General features: G+C 50.0%; 8 protein-coding genes across 8 annotated transcripts; 2 read left to right on the top strand and 6 right to left on the bottom strand.

Annotated features, from left to right (window-relative positions):
- Positions 1 to 1,381: 1,381 nt before the first annotated feature.
- Positions 1,382 to 2,434, top strand: LTR64_004441 (uncharacterized protein; the record flags this gene model as incomplete). The annotated part of the gene is made up of 2 exons (XM_064898786.1): positions 1,382 to 1,472; positions 1,527 to 2,434. 2 exons carry the CDS (start codon positions 1,382 to 1,384, stop codon positions 2,432 to 2,434), a joined length of 999 nt encoding a protein of 332 aa, XP_064754743.1.
- A 115-nt stretch (positions 2,435 to 2,549) lies between these two features.
- LTR64_004442 (uncharacterized protein) lies at positions 2,550 to 3,994 on the bottom strand (the record flags this gene model as incomplete). Its single annotated transcript, XM_064898787.1, has 2 exons — positions 2,550 to 3,398; positions 3,512 to 3,994. The coding sequence occupies 2 exons, from the start codon at positions 3,992 to 3,994 to the stop codon at positions 2,550 to 2,552; spliced, it is 1,332 nt and encodes a 443-aa protein (XP_064754744.1).
- A 668-nt stretch (positions 3,995 to 4,662) lies between these two features.
- On the bottom strand, positions 4,663 to 5,658 carry LTR64_004443 (uncharacterized protein; the record flags this gene model as incomplete). Its single annotated transcript, XM_064898788.1, has 2 exons — positions 4,663 to 4,988; positions 5,046 to 5,658. 2 exons carry the CDS (start codon positions 5,656 to 5,658, stop codon positions 4,663 to 4,665), a joined length of 939 nt encoding a protein of 312 aa, XP_064754745.1.
- Positions 5,659 to 5,664: 6 nt separating this feature from the next.
- LTR64_004444 (uncharacterized protein) lies at positions 5,665 to 6,543 on the bottom strand (the record flags this gene model as incomplete). Its single annotated transcript, XM_064898789.1, has 2 exons — positions 5,665 to 6,478; positions 6,527 to 6,543. 2 exons carry the CDS (start codon positions 6,541 to 6,543, stop codon positions 5,665 to 5,667), a joined length of 831 nt encoding a protein of 276 aa, XP_064754746.1.
- Positions 6,544 to 6,817: 274 nt separating this feature from the next.
- ATP16 (delta subunit of the central stalk of mitochondrial F1F0 ATP synthase, atp16) lies at positions 6,818 to 7,531 on the bottom strand (the record flags this gene model as incomplete). Its single annotated transcript, XM_064898790.1, has 5 exons — positions 6,818 to 6,850; positions 6,899 to 7,077; positions 7,124 to 7,254; positions 7,307 to 7,329; positions 7,400 to 7,531. 5 exons carry the CDS (start codon positions 7,529 to 7,531, stop codon positions 6,818 to 6,820), a joined length of 498 nt encoding a protein of 165 aa, XP_064754747.1.
- Positions 7,532 to 8,331: 800 nt separating this feature from the next.
- LTR64_004446 (uncharacterized protein) lies at positions 8,332 to 9,126 on the top strand (the record flags this gene model as incomplete). The annotated part of the gene is made up of 1 exon (XM_064898791.1): positions 8,332 to 9,126. The coding sequence occupies one exon, from the start codon at positions 8,332 to 8,334 to the stop codon at positions 9,124 to 9,126; it is 795 nt and encodes a 264-aa protein (XP_064754748.1).
- A 3,187-nt stretch (positions 9,127 to 12,313) lies between these two features.
- HTS1 (Cytoplasmic and mitochondrial histidine tRNA synthetase) lies at positions 12,314 to 14,008 on the bottom strand (the record flags this gene model as incomplete). Its single annotated transcript, XM_064898792.1, has 1 exon — positions 12,314 to 14,008. The coding sequence occupies one exon, from the start codon at positions 14,006 to 14,008 to the stop codon at positions 12,314 to 12,316; it is 1,695 nt and encodes a 564-aa protein (XP_064754749.1).
- Positions 14,009 to 14,417: 409 nt separating this feature from the next.
- LTR64_004448 (uncharacterized protein) lies at positions 14,418 to 17,222 on the bottom strand (the record flags this gene model as incomplete). The annotated part of the gene is made up of 1 exon (XM_064898793.1): positions 14,418 to 17,222. The coding sequence occupies one exon, from the start codon at positions 17,220 to 17,222 to the stop codon at positions 14,418 to 14,420; it is 2,805 nt and encodes a 934-aa protein (XP_064754750.1).
- Between the last annotated feature and the right edge of the window lie 240 nt (positions 17,223 to 17,462).

The raw sequence follows: 17,462 nt of genomic DNA on the forward strand, positions 1-17,462 counted from the left end.
TTCGCCCTCGAGGCTTGAGCGAAAGGAGTTGATCGTGGGTTTGATCTTGCCAGTCCCGATGGATTGTGGCTTAGGAAGGAGATATTGATGAAAGATGTCAGCGCGTATCGCTGACCTGATTACGAAGAGTTGAGGTGAAAAAGTCGCGTAGTATGGTTGTTCTTGCTTCATGATGAGGCTACGAGAAGATGCTATTTAGTGCTATAGAGCTTGTGAAGCTTTGCATGATTAGTTTATCGGACCAGCACAGTGTTCGACGTGGTCAAATACAGCTCAAATAAACCTTTAACGCTGCTCTTTTTATTTGCCGCAGTAACGCGACGAGTTCGCGTACGTGGCGCGATTCCTCCATTTGTCCTTCTCGCACATTGGATCTGGCTGTTCATATCATCATTTCAAACTTACAACTTGCTGGGTCTGACATTGTGATCGCCACTATGCGGAGTGCCTGCCTCTGGTGGGCCACTGATATCATGATAGCCTCGAAGGCTTTATGAGCAGGAAATCGCTTAGGGTTCTCCGGAAATGAGCTTCTATTTGCATCCACGATTCATTCGTCACCGAGGTATATACGTCGCAGACGATCCAACGCATGTCATGAATTGTCACTCAATGAGACAAGAAAGTCGACGCTTTCTTTGGTCTTCCAATGACGTTTAGTGCTTTACGCTGAATTTGCTTCTCATAACCCACCAGCAATGTCATTCGAGAGTCTGGAGGTGTCCATAATGCGCTGCTAAAAAGGTTTCCGTTCGCCTAAAGGGGCAAATGCTCACACGACATCAAATCTGCAGATCACATATACATCCAGGTCATCGTCAGACAACGATGTGTCTGCATCTTCCGATAGTACGTGAGGAGGATCATGGAGGGTATTTTGCAATATCGTCGATTGCGGAAGGACATAAGCCAGAAGGTTGAATGTGGTCACGATGATCCGATAGCTACCTCAGAGAATAGAAATTCGAACGATACGGAAAATGACACTAAGGCCGGGTCGTACGTGGACTTTGGCGTCCAGGATCCTCACAATCCACAAGCGTGGTCATACAACTACAAACTGTTTTGCGTGTTTATTATCTGGTTGCTGGCATTTGTGACAGGATGGGCATCAGCCGCAGACTCAACTGGACTTGCGATGGCCTCGAAGCAGTTTCATGTCTCTCAGACTGCCGACTCTCTTACAACAGCAATGTACCTTTTTGGTGTTGCTGTTGGTGGTGTGTTAGCCGGACCAATAAGCGAGACGGTGGGTAGACTGCCTACATACCTCTTGACTTTTGCAATCTATCTCGTATGGCTGATGGCTACGGCGTTGGCACGAAACTATACAGCTCAGATTCTATTCAGGTTGCTTGCAGGTTTCTTTGCTTCCGCGAGCATGGCGATCTATGGCGGAAGTCTTGCTGATCTGTTTGAACGAGAGGAACGTGCTTCAGTTTGGCCATTCTTCGCTCTGTCTCCTCTGTTAGGTAATTAGCAGTCTTCAACTTGTTCATCATATTCCCAGTGCTAATATGGCTTAGGACCTACGCTCGCTCCGATAGCAAGTGGTTGGATTGCTGAATACTTCGGCTGGAGATGGGTCGAGTGGAGTACTCTGATCATTTCCAGTGCGATCTTCGTCCTGGCCATATTGTTCCTGCCTGAGACACTTGGCCCTACCATTTTATCGTGGAAAGCTCGACTGCTTCGTGAAGAGACAGGAAACGACAAGTACAAAACAGAACGCGATGAACAAGGAGGCCCATTCGATCTCCTCCGAAGTCGTCTGCTGCGCATTACTTCTTTTATTCTCACCGAGCCAACCACTGTCCTCTTCGAGCTATACCTGACACTCTTATACGTACTGGTCTATGGGTTTCTGGAGGGCTTCCAGTATATATTCACTGATACGTATGACTTCAGCACTGGTGAAAGGTACAGCTCCTTCGCAGCCATAGCCATTGGTATCCTGGTCGCCATCCCCTATATCCTTCTGATCTACCATTTCGCCTCGGTGAGGTCAAAGCGAAACTCAACAACGATATCACCCGAAGGGCGCCTGCTTCCATCCCTGTTCACGTCACCTCTATTGCCAATCGCGCTGTTCTGGATGGGGTTCACGAACCGATTGGATATCTCATACTGGTCGAACTTGTCCGCTTGCTTTGTTCTCGGCTTTGCATTAATGGCTCTGTTTACTTCGGCATATCATTACCTCCTCGATGCGTACGGTACGAACTCATCTAGTGCTCTAGGTGCTGTGACTTTCGTGCGCTATGCGGTCAGTGGCGGCGTGGTCATCGCTACTAATCCATTGTACGAAGCACTTACGGTGAGGTGGATGTTGACCCTGTTGGGCGGCATTGCAGTGCTCTTGGCGCCTGTCCCTTGGGCATTTTGGCGATATGGCTCTAAGATTAGAGAGAAGAGCAAATGGGCTGAGAGTTGATAACAAAATCCACGAATTACGTATAATGATGATTCAACCTTTGAACCACTTGAGTATGCAGCTCCGAACTGCCTTGCAATGCTGTCAAATTGCTCTCAACTCTTGATCACTGCGTTCAAATCGCCTTCCAACCCAGCTTCCAGACTCCCTGTATCCCCTTCTCCTTGTCCCAAAAATCATCCAAACGCTCCGTCGGATCTCCCTTCACCAGCACCAAATCCGCCCGTCTCCCCACCTCCACCTTCCCCCTATCATCAAACCTGAACCTATCCGCACTCACCCCCGTCGCACTCCTCAACGCCTCGATCACACTCATCCCACATCTTTCAACATACAGCTCCAACTCCATCCACAAACTCGGCCCAATCCCCGTCCCCTTCAACCCAGCCGCACTATCGGTCCCCGCCACAACATCCACACCATGCTTCCGAAACATCCTGATCGTCTCAAAGCCATGCTCAATCGCACACTGCGGCGCCTTCATGCCAAGAAATTCCACCATGGTCTGTTTCGTGAAATCGTCAATGACTCCCAGATGCTCAGACGCGATCTTCGCGTACTTCTCGCGTAGGTCCTGGAGTTCGTTGGTTAGACTGCTTAGCACGACCAATGTCGGAATCACGAATGCGTTGTTCTTCTTGTATAGCTCGATGATGTCCTCGGTGGGAGACTGGTCGATGAACGTGTGAGTAAGACCGTCAGCGCCAGAGTTCAGTACGATCTCCGTGCTTTCACGGCTGGTGGCGTGCCCGACCACGAGGAGGTTGGCTTTGTGGGCGGCGTTGACGACGGCCGTTTGGGTCTCGAGGCTTGCGACGGGGATGCTGTTGGTGGGGAGGGCGAGGGAGCAGCAGTTTTCTTGCATGAGTTTGATATAGTCTGCGCCGGTGGATTTGTGGGATGCGATGAAATCGGACGCGTTGGAGGGGGTCAGGGAGGGCCATTTGGAGACTTTGGCTTTGAGCTGTGTAGTAGGAAGAGGGTGTTAGCACTTTGACCTATGTACCGTGGGGGCTAAGATAGATAGGAGAACAGCAAAGAAAGACACAGCATCAAGCATCAAGCTCCAAGACCTACCTCATCACTCGGCTCATGCGCAAGCACAATCGGCTTCGGCCATCCCCCCTCAATCGTAGCACCATACAGCGAACTCTTCAGATCACACAAGCTCACCGTCTCCTTCCCCTTCCTCGCCGCCTCAACATCCTCCTTAATATCCCTCCGGAAATTAAGAATCGTGTCTGGATCACTATGCATATCACAAATCGTAGTCACACCACATTTCAGCGGCGTGCGAAGAACCTGGCCGTGGTCCGCGCCTGGTGGGAGGTGGAGATCGTACACATGGACGTGAGCCTCGATTAGGCCTGGGAGGAGGGTGTGTCCGGCGCCGTCGATGGTGGTGGCTTTGCTGTTGGCGGATGGATCGACGGAGCTGGCGTCGGGGGAGGTGTTGACTTCGAGGATGGTTCCGGAGTCTGAGTCGAAGGTTACCCGAGCTTTGTCGTGGACGTTTGTGCCGTCGAAGAGGCGGACGTTGGAGATTATTGTTACTGTCATGGTTTGCTATGGTTTACCAAAGCTGAATGCTGTATTTCTTGCCCTTGACTCAATCCTTGGAGTTTGTTGTTTCGTTCTCGAGAATCTAGACAAGTTTGAAAGCTTCCCTTGTGGTTTGATTCCAAGATTTATGACCAGTCTCCTGTGTTGTTTGACTTGCAATGGCTTCTCTTAGGAGCTGGGTCTCAGAACGTGAATTGTTGACAGCAGTTTTGGTCTCTCGCGTAAGGCACACTTCTAGTAGTCAGCTCTCTGCTGAAACAGCTCGCCATAAACTCAGGAAATAGCGTGAACGGGGTTTCAGAAGCATTATACAAGCGTTCTCTTTGTCACACTTGAGGCTGGTATAAAGTTAGATATTACTCCGCATCCTCAATTTGGTGGGGCTAGGTATAGTGTTAAACAATAGTACAAACACGCAGACTTCGAACAGGATAAGAGTCTACGTGAGATTTCGCTTGACAACTCGACAAAGCCTGAGAAGAGCATCATGACCTCGATCGGCGAGATTACCAGCCACCAAAAGCAGTTATATATGCAAAGTTCTGATATGATGGGGTGACCTATCTTAATGTAACACGTTTTGCTTCGCTTTTATCATGCTCGTTAACAAGACAGTGCCTCCTCTCGTTCTTGTCCAGATGGCGTGGACTAACATGGTAGGATTCTTAATTGCCTTCATCCGAATGATCTGACTCAATATTGGCTGTAACAAATAACTCAGTATCATCCTTTCCAAGACCACGACCTGGACTGACTCGAGCTTTAATGTTAAAGGTAACACTGCCTCTGCTACCACGAGAGTTGCTCCGGGATGGGCTCAAATTGAATCGATGGTCGATTGCGTAAGGTCGCCCACCTGGAGAGTGTGCCTCGCGAGGTCGGCCACGAACAGGGGTGAATGGGGTAGGTTTGATAGGGCTCAGCGAAGACGTTTTTGATGGCACGTCAAATTTGTGTGCAAACGGCTCTACCGCCTTGTTTGAGTCTGTACCTAGAGAAACAAAAGCCTCGTCAGCGACATCTCTAAAGTTAATTGATATGCACTTACCATCAAGCGATTGAAGTTCTTTCACCTCGTCGGGTGTAGCTTGCAGGTGAGGAAGATGCACATTGACATCGCGAAGAGTCATGTCCTGAAGGTCGCCTGCACTTTGCACGATTTCCGATTCCCATATGATTGGCTGAGCGACTTTGTCCTCCTTAGTGGTAGACGCGCTCTTCCCCGAGACTCGTCGTTTCGTGGCAGACAAGAGATCACGTATTGTGGTCTTGACCACACTCGACCTAGGCTTGACATGATGCTCATCGTGTTTGGCTGCTTCAGCGTACGAGACAGACTGTCTAACGGTAGGATTACTTGGACCAACGTCAGTCATAGGCAGACGGCCAGGCCACTCGATTGCTGTCGAGAAGCTGCGAGCTGACTCCAATGGCAAATCAACTCTGTCATTGTCTATAGTGGATGCCTCAACTTCTGGGTTGAGAAGCTTCGCCTGTTCTTGCCTTCTTTCAGCCTCGATCAATCGAGGCAATGCCAGAGCGATAGGAGGTGTTGCAGACTTTGGTCGCTCGTCTCTAGAAGGCGGTGGAACTGGATGGAATTTAGCAGTGTATGGCGAGGTCTTTGGTGGATCGCTTTCTACAAGTGACTCGCGGCTCATGCTTTCCTACAGCAAAGCTCGTTCTCGGACAGGACTTGAAAGAGGGAAACCAGTATGCCGAGGAGCGACAGCTATCGACTCAGAAGCCTGGTGAAGCTTGCCTTTTTCGAGACAATCACCAAACAACTGACGGGGTTTTGCCGGCGTTAGGCCACGCAACTTGACAGGCGACTCAGTATGAGAATTGGATGATGATTTTGCTGAGCTTGGTACAGTTGTTCGGTCTTGACTTCGGGCCAATCCAGCGACCTTCACACTCTGACTGCGAACAGGCTGAGCTGAATCCGATTCTGGTTGCATAGGAGGTGGTCGTCTGGAGCTTGAGCTCCTGGTCAGGGGATGTGGTATCTGTAGAGGTGACATGGTTGTGGCAATAGCATTGTCAAGCATGGTACCGAGCTCGTCCATCAATTCGTCTCTTACTTGCGAGCTGCTGCTCTGCTCTCGTCTGACAATCTTTTGCACGGAGAAAAGTCTCGCACGGACATCTTCTAGCACTTCATCCACTTCTTCCAAATTTTCGGGCTCAGGGATGGGAGACGACCTTTGTGCTGGATGTCCTCTGTCTCGTAGCTCATGCTCAAGGTTCGTTGCTGGCTCGATCTCGTGCTCTTCGTTTGGAGGTTGTGTAGCAAGCTCAACAATCTCTGGCAGTTCTTCTATTTTTGGCTGGATCATAGGGCTCTGTGGGACCGGAGGACTTGGGTGAAAGGTGGTTGGCGGCTTAGGAGAATCCTTTGCTCTAGCAGGCGAGCTCTTGGAATCGTCTTGGAAAGCTTGGATACGTTGTGAGACTCGACCGGGAGGTATATTCCATGTTCTACACGTATCAGCGATTTCCTTGACTTGAAAGACGTCCACTACAGACCTTGGTGGTCTTTCCATTTCGTGGTTGCGAATTAGTAGCCATACAAACACATCGGTAGTTATGCTGTGTATATGATCAGCAGTGCGTTGCCAGTTCAAAAAATTGGACGCGTAGAAGCTAGCAGTGGGTTAACTTTTTTCTGATAGATTCAAGTGCGATCCTCTCAGGCAGAGAGGAAGGAGCGACTTGCGCATATCTGTCGATAGGGAGGTTTGTAGCGTTACTCGTGCTATCTGAATATAAGTATAGAGCAGGTTTGAAGTAATGTTTACATATTCTAAAGCCTCATATCTATTTCAAAGCAGCCTGCAAACTCTCCAATACCTGCAAATTGTCAACGGTTTATCGCGCAAAGCCAGAATGCGTGCTTACCTCGAGTTCGATTTTGGCTTCAGCAATATCCTGCTCACTGCCACCACCACTTGCGATCTTTTGAGCTTCCTGTATCTGGGAATTGACTGCTTCCGAGCTGAAATCCTCTAGAGCATATCCCTCCACAGCATTAATGCTGAGAACCGAATCTGGCTGTACGACTGCGAAACCACCAGACACTGTCCACTATTAGTTGTAATCTCTTTCATGTATGACCTTGCGTACAGAAAAACTGCTTGCTGCCACCCGCCTCTTCGATGATCTCGACCAAACCAGGTCTCAACTGTTCAATAGAAGGAACGTGCTGTGCAAGAATACCCATTTCTCCAGATTCGGCCGGGATGTTCACCTGAACACTAGAAGGCTGTCAGTCCATTATCCCAGCACGCGCAGAGTGCATGTTCGTACACATCTTGTGACTTGTAGATTGACTATAGAGCCGAAGGTTAGCACTTGACCCTTGCAACAGACAAGTATATCATTCGAGTCTCTGGTACGTACCGAGTGAGGAAGAGCCAGGGACAACTTGATCTTGTCGGAAACTGCATCGGCATAGCCTCTTCGCTGTACAGGCCGTGCGATCGCCGCAGATCGTGCTCGAAGAGCTGTCCTTGCAATTCTGACTGAGCTCATGTTTGTGGTGAGAGGCTGCCCTGACTTGTGAAGTTGCGAGGTCCTGAACTTTCGAGCTCGGAATTGAGCTAGCTGTCGCGATACCCGGATTCTTTCCGGGAAAGTCTGCCGAAACACTACCATACTTTACCTCCGCAAATCGAGACTCTACTTACTACTATTCCTCCGTGTTTTGACGCAGATCTGGGAAGATTTTCACATTGTTCTCTGCGTCGAACGTGAATCTGCAAAATCTCGAAAGCTATCTGACATGCTAACCATTCAGTCTCAGTGCCTCGTAACCATCAACTCCTTGGTTCTCCGTATCTCACCCACTAAGGAGATCTCCTTTGTGCCAAAGGTTTGCAACTCAGACTGGCGATATTCTGGACAATGCATCACAGGACCGCGGCCGGTGCTTCTCTGTGTCATGCGTGCAAAAGCAGCTCCATCGCTGAGTACACTTATGGGCAGCGACCTGCCACGAAATCCAAGCCCATTCACAGCTCAGCCCTCGAAATTCAAAAGGCCTCGTTTATCTAATTCTATGGTATTGACTGATATCAGGTGTTTCTGCGTGACGAGCATATCGTGTGTTCACCAACCTTGTTGTCGTACATGAACGACAGAATATATGGCGTCGTCAGCGGCTATGAAGGTCACTTGTGGCTATATGTTTTACGTTTACTTGTCACAAATTTTCCCTAAGAAGGCTGTCGTTATGGCTTCGTACATGTTGCAGTGCTTGGAGAGGATAAATCTCACATTTGTCTGGAACCACTAACTTGCCTTTCAAGCATACTCCGAATAGCACCTACAAAATGCCTCAGCCATATCGAATGACATCCGAACTTCTATTCCACAGTACTGTCCGCGAATCACCGACTGTCTTTGCCATGTTCTACCAGCGTGGAGAGGCTACCACGAGAGCGTTCAGAACAATATGGGAGTTACTGTGTTCCGAACACTCGTCTTCCTCTACAACCTTTATCGAAGTCGACAAAGACGACTTTCCAGATCTCAACAAAGAACTTGGTGTACCCAACCATACCATTCTGACATTTCTCGCTTTTAGGAACAAACATTTGAAGGACGTCATTGAGGGAGTAGACAGTAGAGAGTTGGAGCGGTTTGTGGACAGGAACAAGCAGTCCACCACTCGACGTCCAGCGACTCCCCCTAGAACGCATCGTGAGGTGGATCTCAAAAAATCACGACCTCGTCGTAACCGTGCGAGAAGCCCGGCTAGGGTGGTTGTCGATTCACCTAGAAGACATCGCTCGCCTGCTCCACGTCGAGTGCCTGTATACCACGCACAGGCCGAAGCAAGCAGAAGACGTCGCCGATCGAGCCCAGACCTAGTACCGCTAAATTACGGTTCACCAAACTTCGAGGGCTCAAACGCCAATCGATCCTATCCTGTCGGCATTCGATACACCGAAGACCATGGCTCTCACAGAATCAGCCAGCCCGCACACCTAGAGTACACGGGCCAGGATGGCCATCGTCGTCGAGCTCATGATGTTCGACTCCAGAAAGGACCTGATGACCGACCAGAAGTGGCATTTCTTGATTGGTCCGGTTCTTTAGCAGTCGAGCGCACGATTGGACGTTGAGATGTGGGGAAGAGATTCAAATGTACACTGAACCATGGGCTTGCAGAGGGCACACAAATTTGGTATTGACTTAGGCACAAGCGCATATGCTGCGATGCTAAACAGCAGAACAACAATGTGGCGCTTGTATGGACGCGCAGCTAATCTTTGAGGGATCTACAGGATATGTAGTGCTTTTCAACCAACATCATCCAGCTGAGCTCGGAACTGAGCTGAACGATTTACTAGCAGCGACAACAGCATCATAATTTGACCTAGGTTGTATTTCCGGAGACTTCCCTTTCACAATGTCGCATACATGTTCATTCGTGTGTAAACTGGACGGCTAAGGAAACTGGCTCTCACATGTTGACGACAACGTCTGGCAACGAAGGACGTATGAGCATGTAAGTTGGTGACAGGAGGAGGTTGATCAGGCTGATTGACCCTTCCAGGAATTTTTCTTATCTCCTCGTCTTGATATACAATAAAATTTCACAATCAATGATGGTCAGTCTTGCGCTTTTGCTTAAATACCCTGAGATTATCAGTCGTCTATGCTATCTTTCCTCATCTGCAACTTTTTGTCTTGAACTTAATCTACAATTTATCACATTTCCCATCCATCAACTACAATTTGGAATCTGTCTCTACTTGATCCAACTTGACTTTGCTCTACTCAACCTCAATCGCCGTGGTCCAACTCAACTCCGATAATATCAATGTCTCGTGGCTGTGGTAACAACTGTGACTGCGGAACCAGCCATGCCGGTACTTCTGGATGTTCTAGTTCGTCACGTCCAGGCAATTCAACCTACAGTTATTCGAGATCTGGTCGCTCCAGTTCTCGCTCTGGAGCTGGAGGATCTGGCTGCTCATCTGCATGTTCTTCTGGTTGCTCCAGCGGCCGCAGCTCGGCTTTTGGCGCGAGTTTAGCTTCTGGCGCCAGCCGGTTCAGCGGTCACAGCCGCAATAGTGGTCATGATAGCCGTGGTGGATTTTCGAGTGGCTCAGGCTGTGGTTCTGGTGGCTGTGGTGGTAGTGGGCGACTACTCTCTGAACATGACATCTCTAGCTTGCTGAGTGGATTGAGCGGCCGAAGAGGTGGACACCATTCAGGTTACGGTTCACATGGTGCTGGAGTATGCCAGCCAATACCATCAGCGGAATGCCAGGCCATTTGTGATCGCATGTCCCGTGGTATGGGCGGATCTGGCATTCACGGCTCGAGTGCCAATGGTAATCACCATGGAGGTAATTCTCGTATTCAGCGAGTGTCGTACAACATTCCTGGTGGGACAGTCCGAATAGAGACACGAGAGTATGACAGTGAATGGCGACAAGTGGATGGAAGCAAGGTTGGCTCGAAACTTGGCTCTAGGAGTGGACGCAGCACGGGATCAGGAGCAACATTAGTACCATCGAATTGTGCTCAGCACTCTCCATGCAGAAGCTGTGAGTAGGCTCATATGTCTTCCAACCCGTAATTCCAGGCTGGTCTATACCTTAGGGCAAACTCCAAATTGTGCCATCATATTTAGCTTAGTATGTAATGGATTATGACTTTACTAGAGCAATGACTAGCCTGACCACGCATGATCAGAAGCAGATACTATTTACGCGTTGGCTATTTCTGGTGTCGCAAGGAAGGTGCGTATGAGTACTGCAGTGATTTGCTCCTTCTCGCCGGCGAAGATGTGATAGTGGTCTTGCGTACGCTTTGGCTTCAATATCTGTAAGCATCTCTATTAAATAGAGTATCTGCTTCAACATTCCACTTCAGATTGTAGTACACCAAGTCAAGTAATTCTTCGCAAAGGCCTCTTCTCACAGTTGTTCCCACACGATACGCCACGATGTCTCGGCAATCTGGATCACATTGCCAGAGCAGCCATCACAGTCAACCTGCTCCATCTTCCCATTCTCATCGATCCTCAAACCATTCAAAACCCGCCTGGCCTCCGTCCTACCACTCCTCAAAGCAGTCATCTCATTCAGGGATGAGCTATAACCCACTAACTTCTGCGTCCTCCTCGCGCCATGCGCAGAGCCATATTTCATCCTCCACCCTCCCATCAGGTCCACCTATCAAACTCTGCGAATGCAAAGAACGCTGGGTGAGCGGCGATAAGCCGACCCGTGAAGACGCCATCCACACAGCCAAGCATCTGGTGGGATGGATCCCAGACGACTCAGAATACGAGACCAATAAACTCACCCTAATTCGCCATTGTCTAAAGATGGGTGTAGAACCTTCGACTATTGAGACAACAAATTGGGGAGTTCTAGCCCCAGACCCAGACACATGGCGTAATGCTGCCGCCGGTCTTCCCAATATGACGCGATGGACAGTCGGAGAACAAATGGATTATTGGTGCAAAAAGCTGCCTGAGAGAAATTCGGAAGGCTACGACATCCACACCTACGCGCGCATCTTCAAGACCATGGGATGCTGGGACTGCCGCCATCACCTAGAGCTTGATTTGTTTAGCCAAGGAAATTTCGAGGGCGCAGTGGACGGCTGTGTTGCTTGTCATAATCGACGGACTGGCCATCAATATCGGGGTGGATGTTGTGGTGGAGGAGCTTATCTCAACGATTCTCCTCAGGGTTACTTGACCTTTGAGAGCAATGGAAGTGCTCGCTCAGGGAGCCAGGCTAGAGCAAAGTCAGGGTACACCATGGGCGGTTATGTTCCCGAGAGTCGACAAAGCCGGTCCAGCAAGCGAAGTGGCAAAACTGGTAGCAGCCAGCGCAGCCGTGCTAGTCGATACGATCGGTCCCAGGCAAGTGGATGGCTTCCTCCCAAAGCGCGTTCTGAGCATGGTGTCCCTGCCAGTACTGTATTGGGTCGCAGTGTCAAATCCGAGGGAAATACCTCAACGATTTTGCCTGGAGAGAGCCAATATGGATACAACCAGCGACAGGACGAGAGGAGGGCGAAAGGGCAGGCTCGTGGTGATTGGGGCCATGCGCTGAGCAAGGACCTTCGAGGGAAGTAGGTTGTCCGTAGGTAGGAGGGCAGACTCGATCTCTGAGTTGAATAGGTAATGCATGTCCACTGACTAGCATTCACTGCTTCGGGTGACACATTTTTGTCCATGTCATTCTATGCTCGTTGTTTTCAAGTGAAAGAAGCTGTTGCCAGAATTGACGTGGGTCTCATGTTTCGCTATCCTGTCATTACCACAATATCTCATTTGCGTGCTTACGATATTTGCACACCTCCAACCTCAACAGTCTCGCCCTTGCTCAACTTTTCAATAATTTCTTTTCTCTGCTCTTCGGTCAAAGTGACCTTCTGTCGCGTACCAGCATCCACTCCTAATCCTTCCATCTGCTTCGTGACTCCCTCGACTTCACCACCATCAAGTTCCCTCAACATCCCACTCACCTCCTTCACCAAATCCCCCCTCGGAATCAAAATCCCCTCCTTCCTCGGATCACTATCATCCGTCAACCCCATAATCTTAACCTTCACCTGCCCATTCCTAATCTCATCCTCCCCCAGAATCACCCCGATCCTCGCCCCCTTCGAATCCGCCTTCTTAAACTGCGCAGGTAATTTCGCTTTCTCTTTATGCATTGTCTTCGCACTGATCCCCGCTTCCCCAAGCGTTTTGATCACAGCATACCGCTCCTTCAGGGCACCGTCAAAGTCTTTTCCGCCAAAGGCCATGACGAAGACGTCTGTTGATGTTGATGTGACGTAGGTAAATTTCTGCCCCTGGGAGAGACGAGATTTTGTAATGCTGAAGATGCGGTCGACGCCGAAGGAGACGCCGACGCAGGGGATTTCGGATTTTTCAGAGAAGCGGGAGACGAGATTGTCGTAGCGGCCTCCGGCCGCGATGGAGCCGACGCCGATGGTGGGATCGTTGGAGCGGTCTTCGTCTTCGTCGGCGATGTTTTTGGCTTTCTTGGTGTCTTTCTTCTCTTCGTCGGATTTTTTGGTACCGTTGAGGGGGAGGTTTGTGGGGCGAGAGCCTTCGGTGATGACTTCGTAGATGATGCCGGTGTAGTAGTCTAGGCCGCGGGCGAGAGAGAGGTCGAATGAGATTTGGTCGAGAGTCTTCCAGGCTTCGAGGTAGGACATGAGTTTTTCGAAGCTGGTGATGCCTTCTTTTGCTTTGGGGTTGGACATGAGTTTATCGTCGGCCTTAAGGGTTTCGAGGAGGGCGCTGGCGGTCTGGGAGTCGCCTTTGCCGCCTTTCATGGTTACGTATTTCTCGATGCGGTCGGCGACGTCGGGGTCTAGACCTTTTGTTTCGACCATCTCTTTGCGGACTTCGGACCAGGGGGATTTGTCGAGTTTGTCTACGGCGCTGGAGATTGCTCGTAGTTTGTCGGTTGGGACACCGCATACTTCGAAGAGGCCGTCGAGGATTCGGCGGTCGTTGATCTTGATTGTGTATTGTCCTTTCCATTCTAGGGCATCGAAGACTTCGCAGACTATAGCTAGAATCTCGCTGTCCACGGCCATAGGATCGCTTGGTCCATTGAAATCGATATCGCATTGCCAGAACTCCCTCATGCGTCCCTTTGCGATCGCAGGCTGGTCTCTACGGTATACCTTGCCTATTGCAAACCTGTTGTCCGTGTCACTGTTTGGGTTCATGGCCAGCCACCGCGCGAAAGGAACCGTAAGGTCGTATCGTAGGGACAGTAGTTCACCACCTTGATCTGCCACGTCGTAGATGAGCTTTGAGTCCTCCCCATATTTGCCCTTTAGCACCTCTTGAAGTTCAAAGACAGGTGTATCAAGCTCTTGACCACCATGTTTGCGGAAGACGGTAGATATTTGTCGCAAGATGTCTTTCAGGAGTGCAACATCTTCACCAGACCAGTCTCGTGTGCCTTTTGGATTCTTCAGTTGCTGCTTGTTTTTCTTGTCTTTGGCCATATCGGAGAAATAGCAGCGTTGCGCAAAGTCCTGTAAGGAGAGGGTATGGCTTGGAGGAAGTTTGATAGTTCTAGTAGTACGCCAGCGTAGCAACGGTGTCTGTCCAGCAGAAAGGAATATACGAAGGAATGGACGCATGTAAAAGTGGGTTGTTTCTGCTCAATGAAAATGAGTCTTGAACGTTTTGAGTGCCCGCATTTCTTTCAGGTTGGAGATGCGTCAGAAACACGTGCAGCAAACATTTCACAGATGGTGCGAAGGTCAAGCGAGAATCACACGGGCTCACTACACAAAGCTCACATACATACAACGGCCACGGACACATGTTTAGTAATGAATGTCACTTTTGCCTATCTACAGCTAATCCACTAGTCTTCCGCACGACACCCCGTCGACAAGATACCGAGTACTACCAGGTATTCGTCCCCTGAAGTTGGCCAGGACTACTGGACCCTCGTTGTGGACTTCTCAAAGAACCTCCAATCACACCAATGTTAGCCGGACTGTGATTGTTATTGTCTCTGCTAGACCCACTGCTCTTGCGTCCATTGAACATACCAACGTCAAAATCAGCACTACTTTGTGAGGGCGGAATAGGGTCATAGTCATCAAAGTCTCCAGACGTCCCACTAAGTCCACCGGTTGATTGATTCGTGCCAGAGCGAGGACGTCGTACTCCACTAGCAATGTTCTTTGCCAGACTGTGGAACGGTGATGCTTGAGGGTCCGGGACGAAGGTCGAAGGTTGCATGTTGCCGAACATGAAGGCTCGGGATCCGATAGAAGTCATGCCTGGAAGCTCACCCTCTGGGGTAAGAGGACCGGTACTCGTTTTTGCCATAGCATCTTCGATCTCCCGGAAGACAGCTTGTGTTTGCATCTTGACAGTGTTCAATTGAGCATTCATGTCGTTGATTCTACGTTGCCAGTCTGCTGTTTGTCGATCCTGCTCTTTCGCACGTGTGACTGACTCCACAGCCTTGCGTTCTTTCTCACTCAAGTTCTGGAGGTTGGCTTCAGTCAGTCGTTCTTGTTCAGCGGAGAGCTTAGTATTGCGTGCGATCAGACGATCCTTTCGAGCGGTCGTATTCGTAAGCTCGGCCTTGGTACTTGCAAGTTCGCTATTGGTCTCGTTCTTCAGGATCTCCAGCGACTCGTTCGCCTCTGCCAATTGCTGGGTTCGCTCGTCATATGCAGCTTTCCTGGTACCATACTCAACTGTCTCCTCTTCCGGAATCGTCTCCAGCTCGTCCGATTGTACGCCAATAGCACTCACAGCCTCTTCGTATTGCCGAGCATTTCTCTCAGCTTGCAGAAGCTTTTGTCTTTGCTTGTGATCGTCGCTACCAGACTTGAGCTTGTTTTGAAGTGATTCAATTTCTCGGTCGAGTTTGGCAAGTGCATTTCTGTGGTTTCGTCGAATCTTGTTGCGTCTGTTATTGGCATCCTCACGTGATCGCTCAGCTGTCTGTATTGATGTCTTGAGCGTAGTCGTTGGTGAGTTGGGCCGAGCTGATTGGCGGACGGGTACTGGGACAGTCGCGTTGACAGCATCTCGATCAGCCAGGGGCGGAGTTCTAACCATAATCGAAGCTATCTCTTTATCACCATCAACACGACGGAAGGAACAAATATAGTTGCAGTCGGGCGCCAGGCCGCCAATACTGCCTAACCACTTGGCTGGATTATCGTTCTCGCAAAAATCTTCATGCACAAGATCCATAGTTACCGAATGCCACCGTGCGTTGTTGATACGGACATAGAACGGTCGAACAGTGGCAGCATCCTTAAGGTGACAGTCCTCGTGTAACGAGGCATGATAACCTGCCACAAACTGAATCGTAGAGGGCTCGACATTGGTGATCCACACGCACTCTTCGCTCTCTCCACGATTGGTGCCTTCGGGACTGTTGGTTGAATTCGCTTTGTCTTTGTTGTGCTCGACCTCTCGCAACACATGTACTTTTGTGCTTGCTAGAGCTGCCCAGAATGGTTGACGGCTCCTTACCTGGGCTGCTTGACGACGGCGCTTCTTTGCATTGAGAGCTTTGTCTTTGCTTTCCCGGAGAGTCGGGGTAGGAGGTGGCGGATCGTCGCCTGGGGAAGCAGCTGTGTTGAAGACCAAATCCTGAGCCGAGGAATCGAGACTTTGGGTTGAACTTGCCTGAGGCTCGGCATCAGATCTCCTCGTTTTGGTGGCCGTAGACGTGCCGGCGAGTCTGCTTCTAACAAATGCGATGATGGCTTGACTAATGATATGTACAGCAAGGAAGCTCTTTATCTTAGAAGGAGGCCCTGGACTGTGGCCAAAATCTGAATCAATCGGTAGTAACTTCGCGTATGGTGTCAGGAGAGGATGGTTCAGAACACCGGCAGGCACGACTTTGGTATGAACAAAATGCCGCAAACCCGAACTGCGCGCTGAATGCAGAAGTAGAACGAGTAAGAAGCATATGGTATTAACGCTGCCATTCTTGCCCGCACTCCCATTGCCCAGCGTAAGCGCAATCTGGATCTGGGCCAAATCGAGTGTAAAATTTTGTGCCCAGCTCCCAATGCAAAGCCAGACCGCGAAGACAATGACATCCATCACAGCCATAGTACCGAGGGAAGGAGATCCGGTCGAGCCCTGGAAGACGTCGAACAGAGTCAGAAAAGGAACCGGAGAGACACCACTAGACGGAGGCATTAATGTCAAAGAGGCGAACAGAGCTTGTACAATTATCAAGACAATCGAAGGTAGTGCCAGCAAAACAATGAGCAGCGAAATTGTATCGCCAGCAGGATTTGACGTGAGAATTGTAGAGGCGATCTGCAAAGCGCTCAGATCCTGGAGGCTTTTGGTCTTGGATAGTGCATCTGGTCGTCGAGAGGAAGTGGTTGTGAGTGTACCGCTCGTATTATCCCACTTTTGATCTTGGCCATCGCTCGACGATTCCGAATGTCTCTTCCTCCAGCGCAACTCCTCGCCATTCATAGAAGGATCGACAACAACATCTTGGTCCACACCAGTCGATACGGAGGAGGATTCTCTTTCGATAAGCTGAGGATTCGACGGAGAGGGGAGAGGTTCGTCAGGAGTAGTGGGGGCCTTTGCGCTCCCACTGAGTTGGCCATTTGACTTCTGTTTGGCGACCCGCTTGCCTGGGCCTACAAGACCATTCTCGTGACGATTGTTGTGGTGACCTTTTTTGACGGCGGGGTTTCGTGGCATGAAGTTGTGGTCTTGCTTTCACTGCCAATTCCCGGTCAGCTTGAGGACCAACAGAGTCATCAAGCGGACAGAAACCGGCGATATAGTCGAGGGTGGAGAGTAGGGTGGTGTTTTATACGGCTGTACAGTCTCGGTCACAGCTCTGAAACATAAGTGGCAGAGTGTGGGAGAGCGGTGGTAAAATCAAACACTGGCAACTGGCCATGGAGAATCAGCCACGAGTCTTGCTCAGGCTGCTAC

Source organism: Lithohypha guttulata (assembly GCF_036872675.1).
Source record: "Lithohypha guttulata strain CCFEE 5908 chromosome Unknown scaffold_3, whole genome shotgun sequence".
NCBI classification, from domain to species: Eukaryota; Fungi; Ascomycota; class Eurotiomycetes; order Chaetothyriales; family Trichomeriaceae; genus Lithohypha; species Lithohypha guttulata.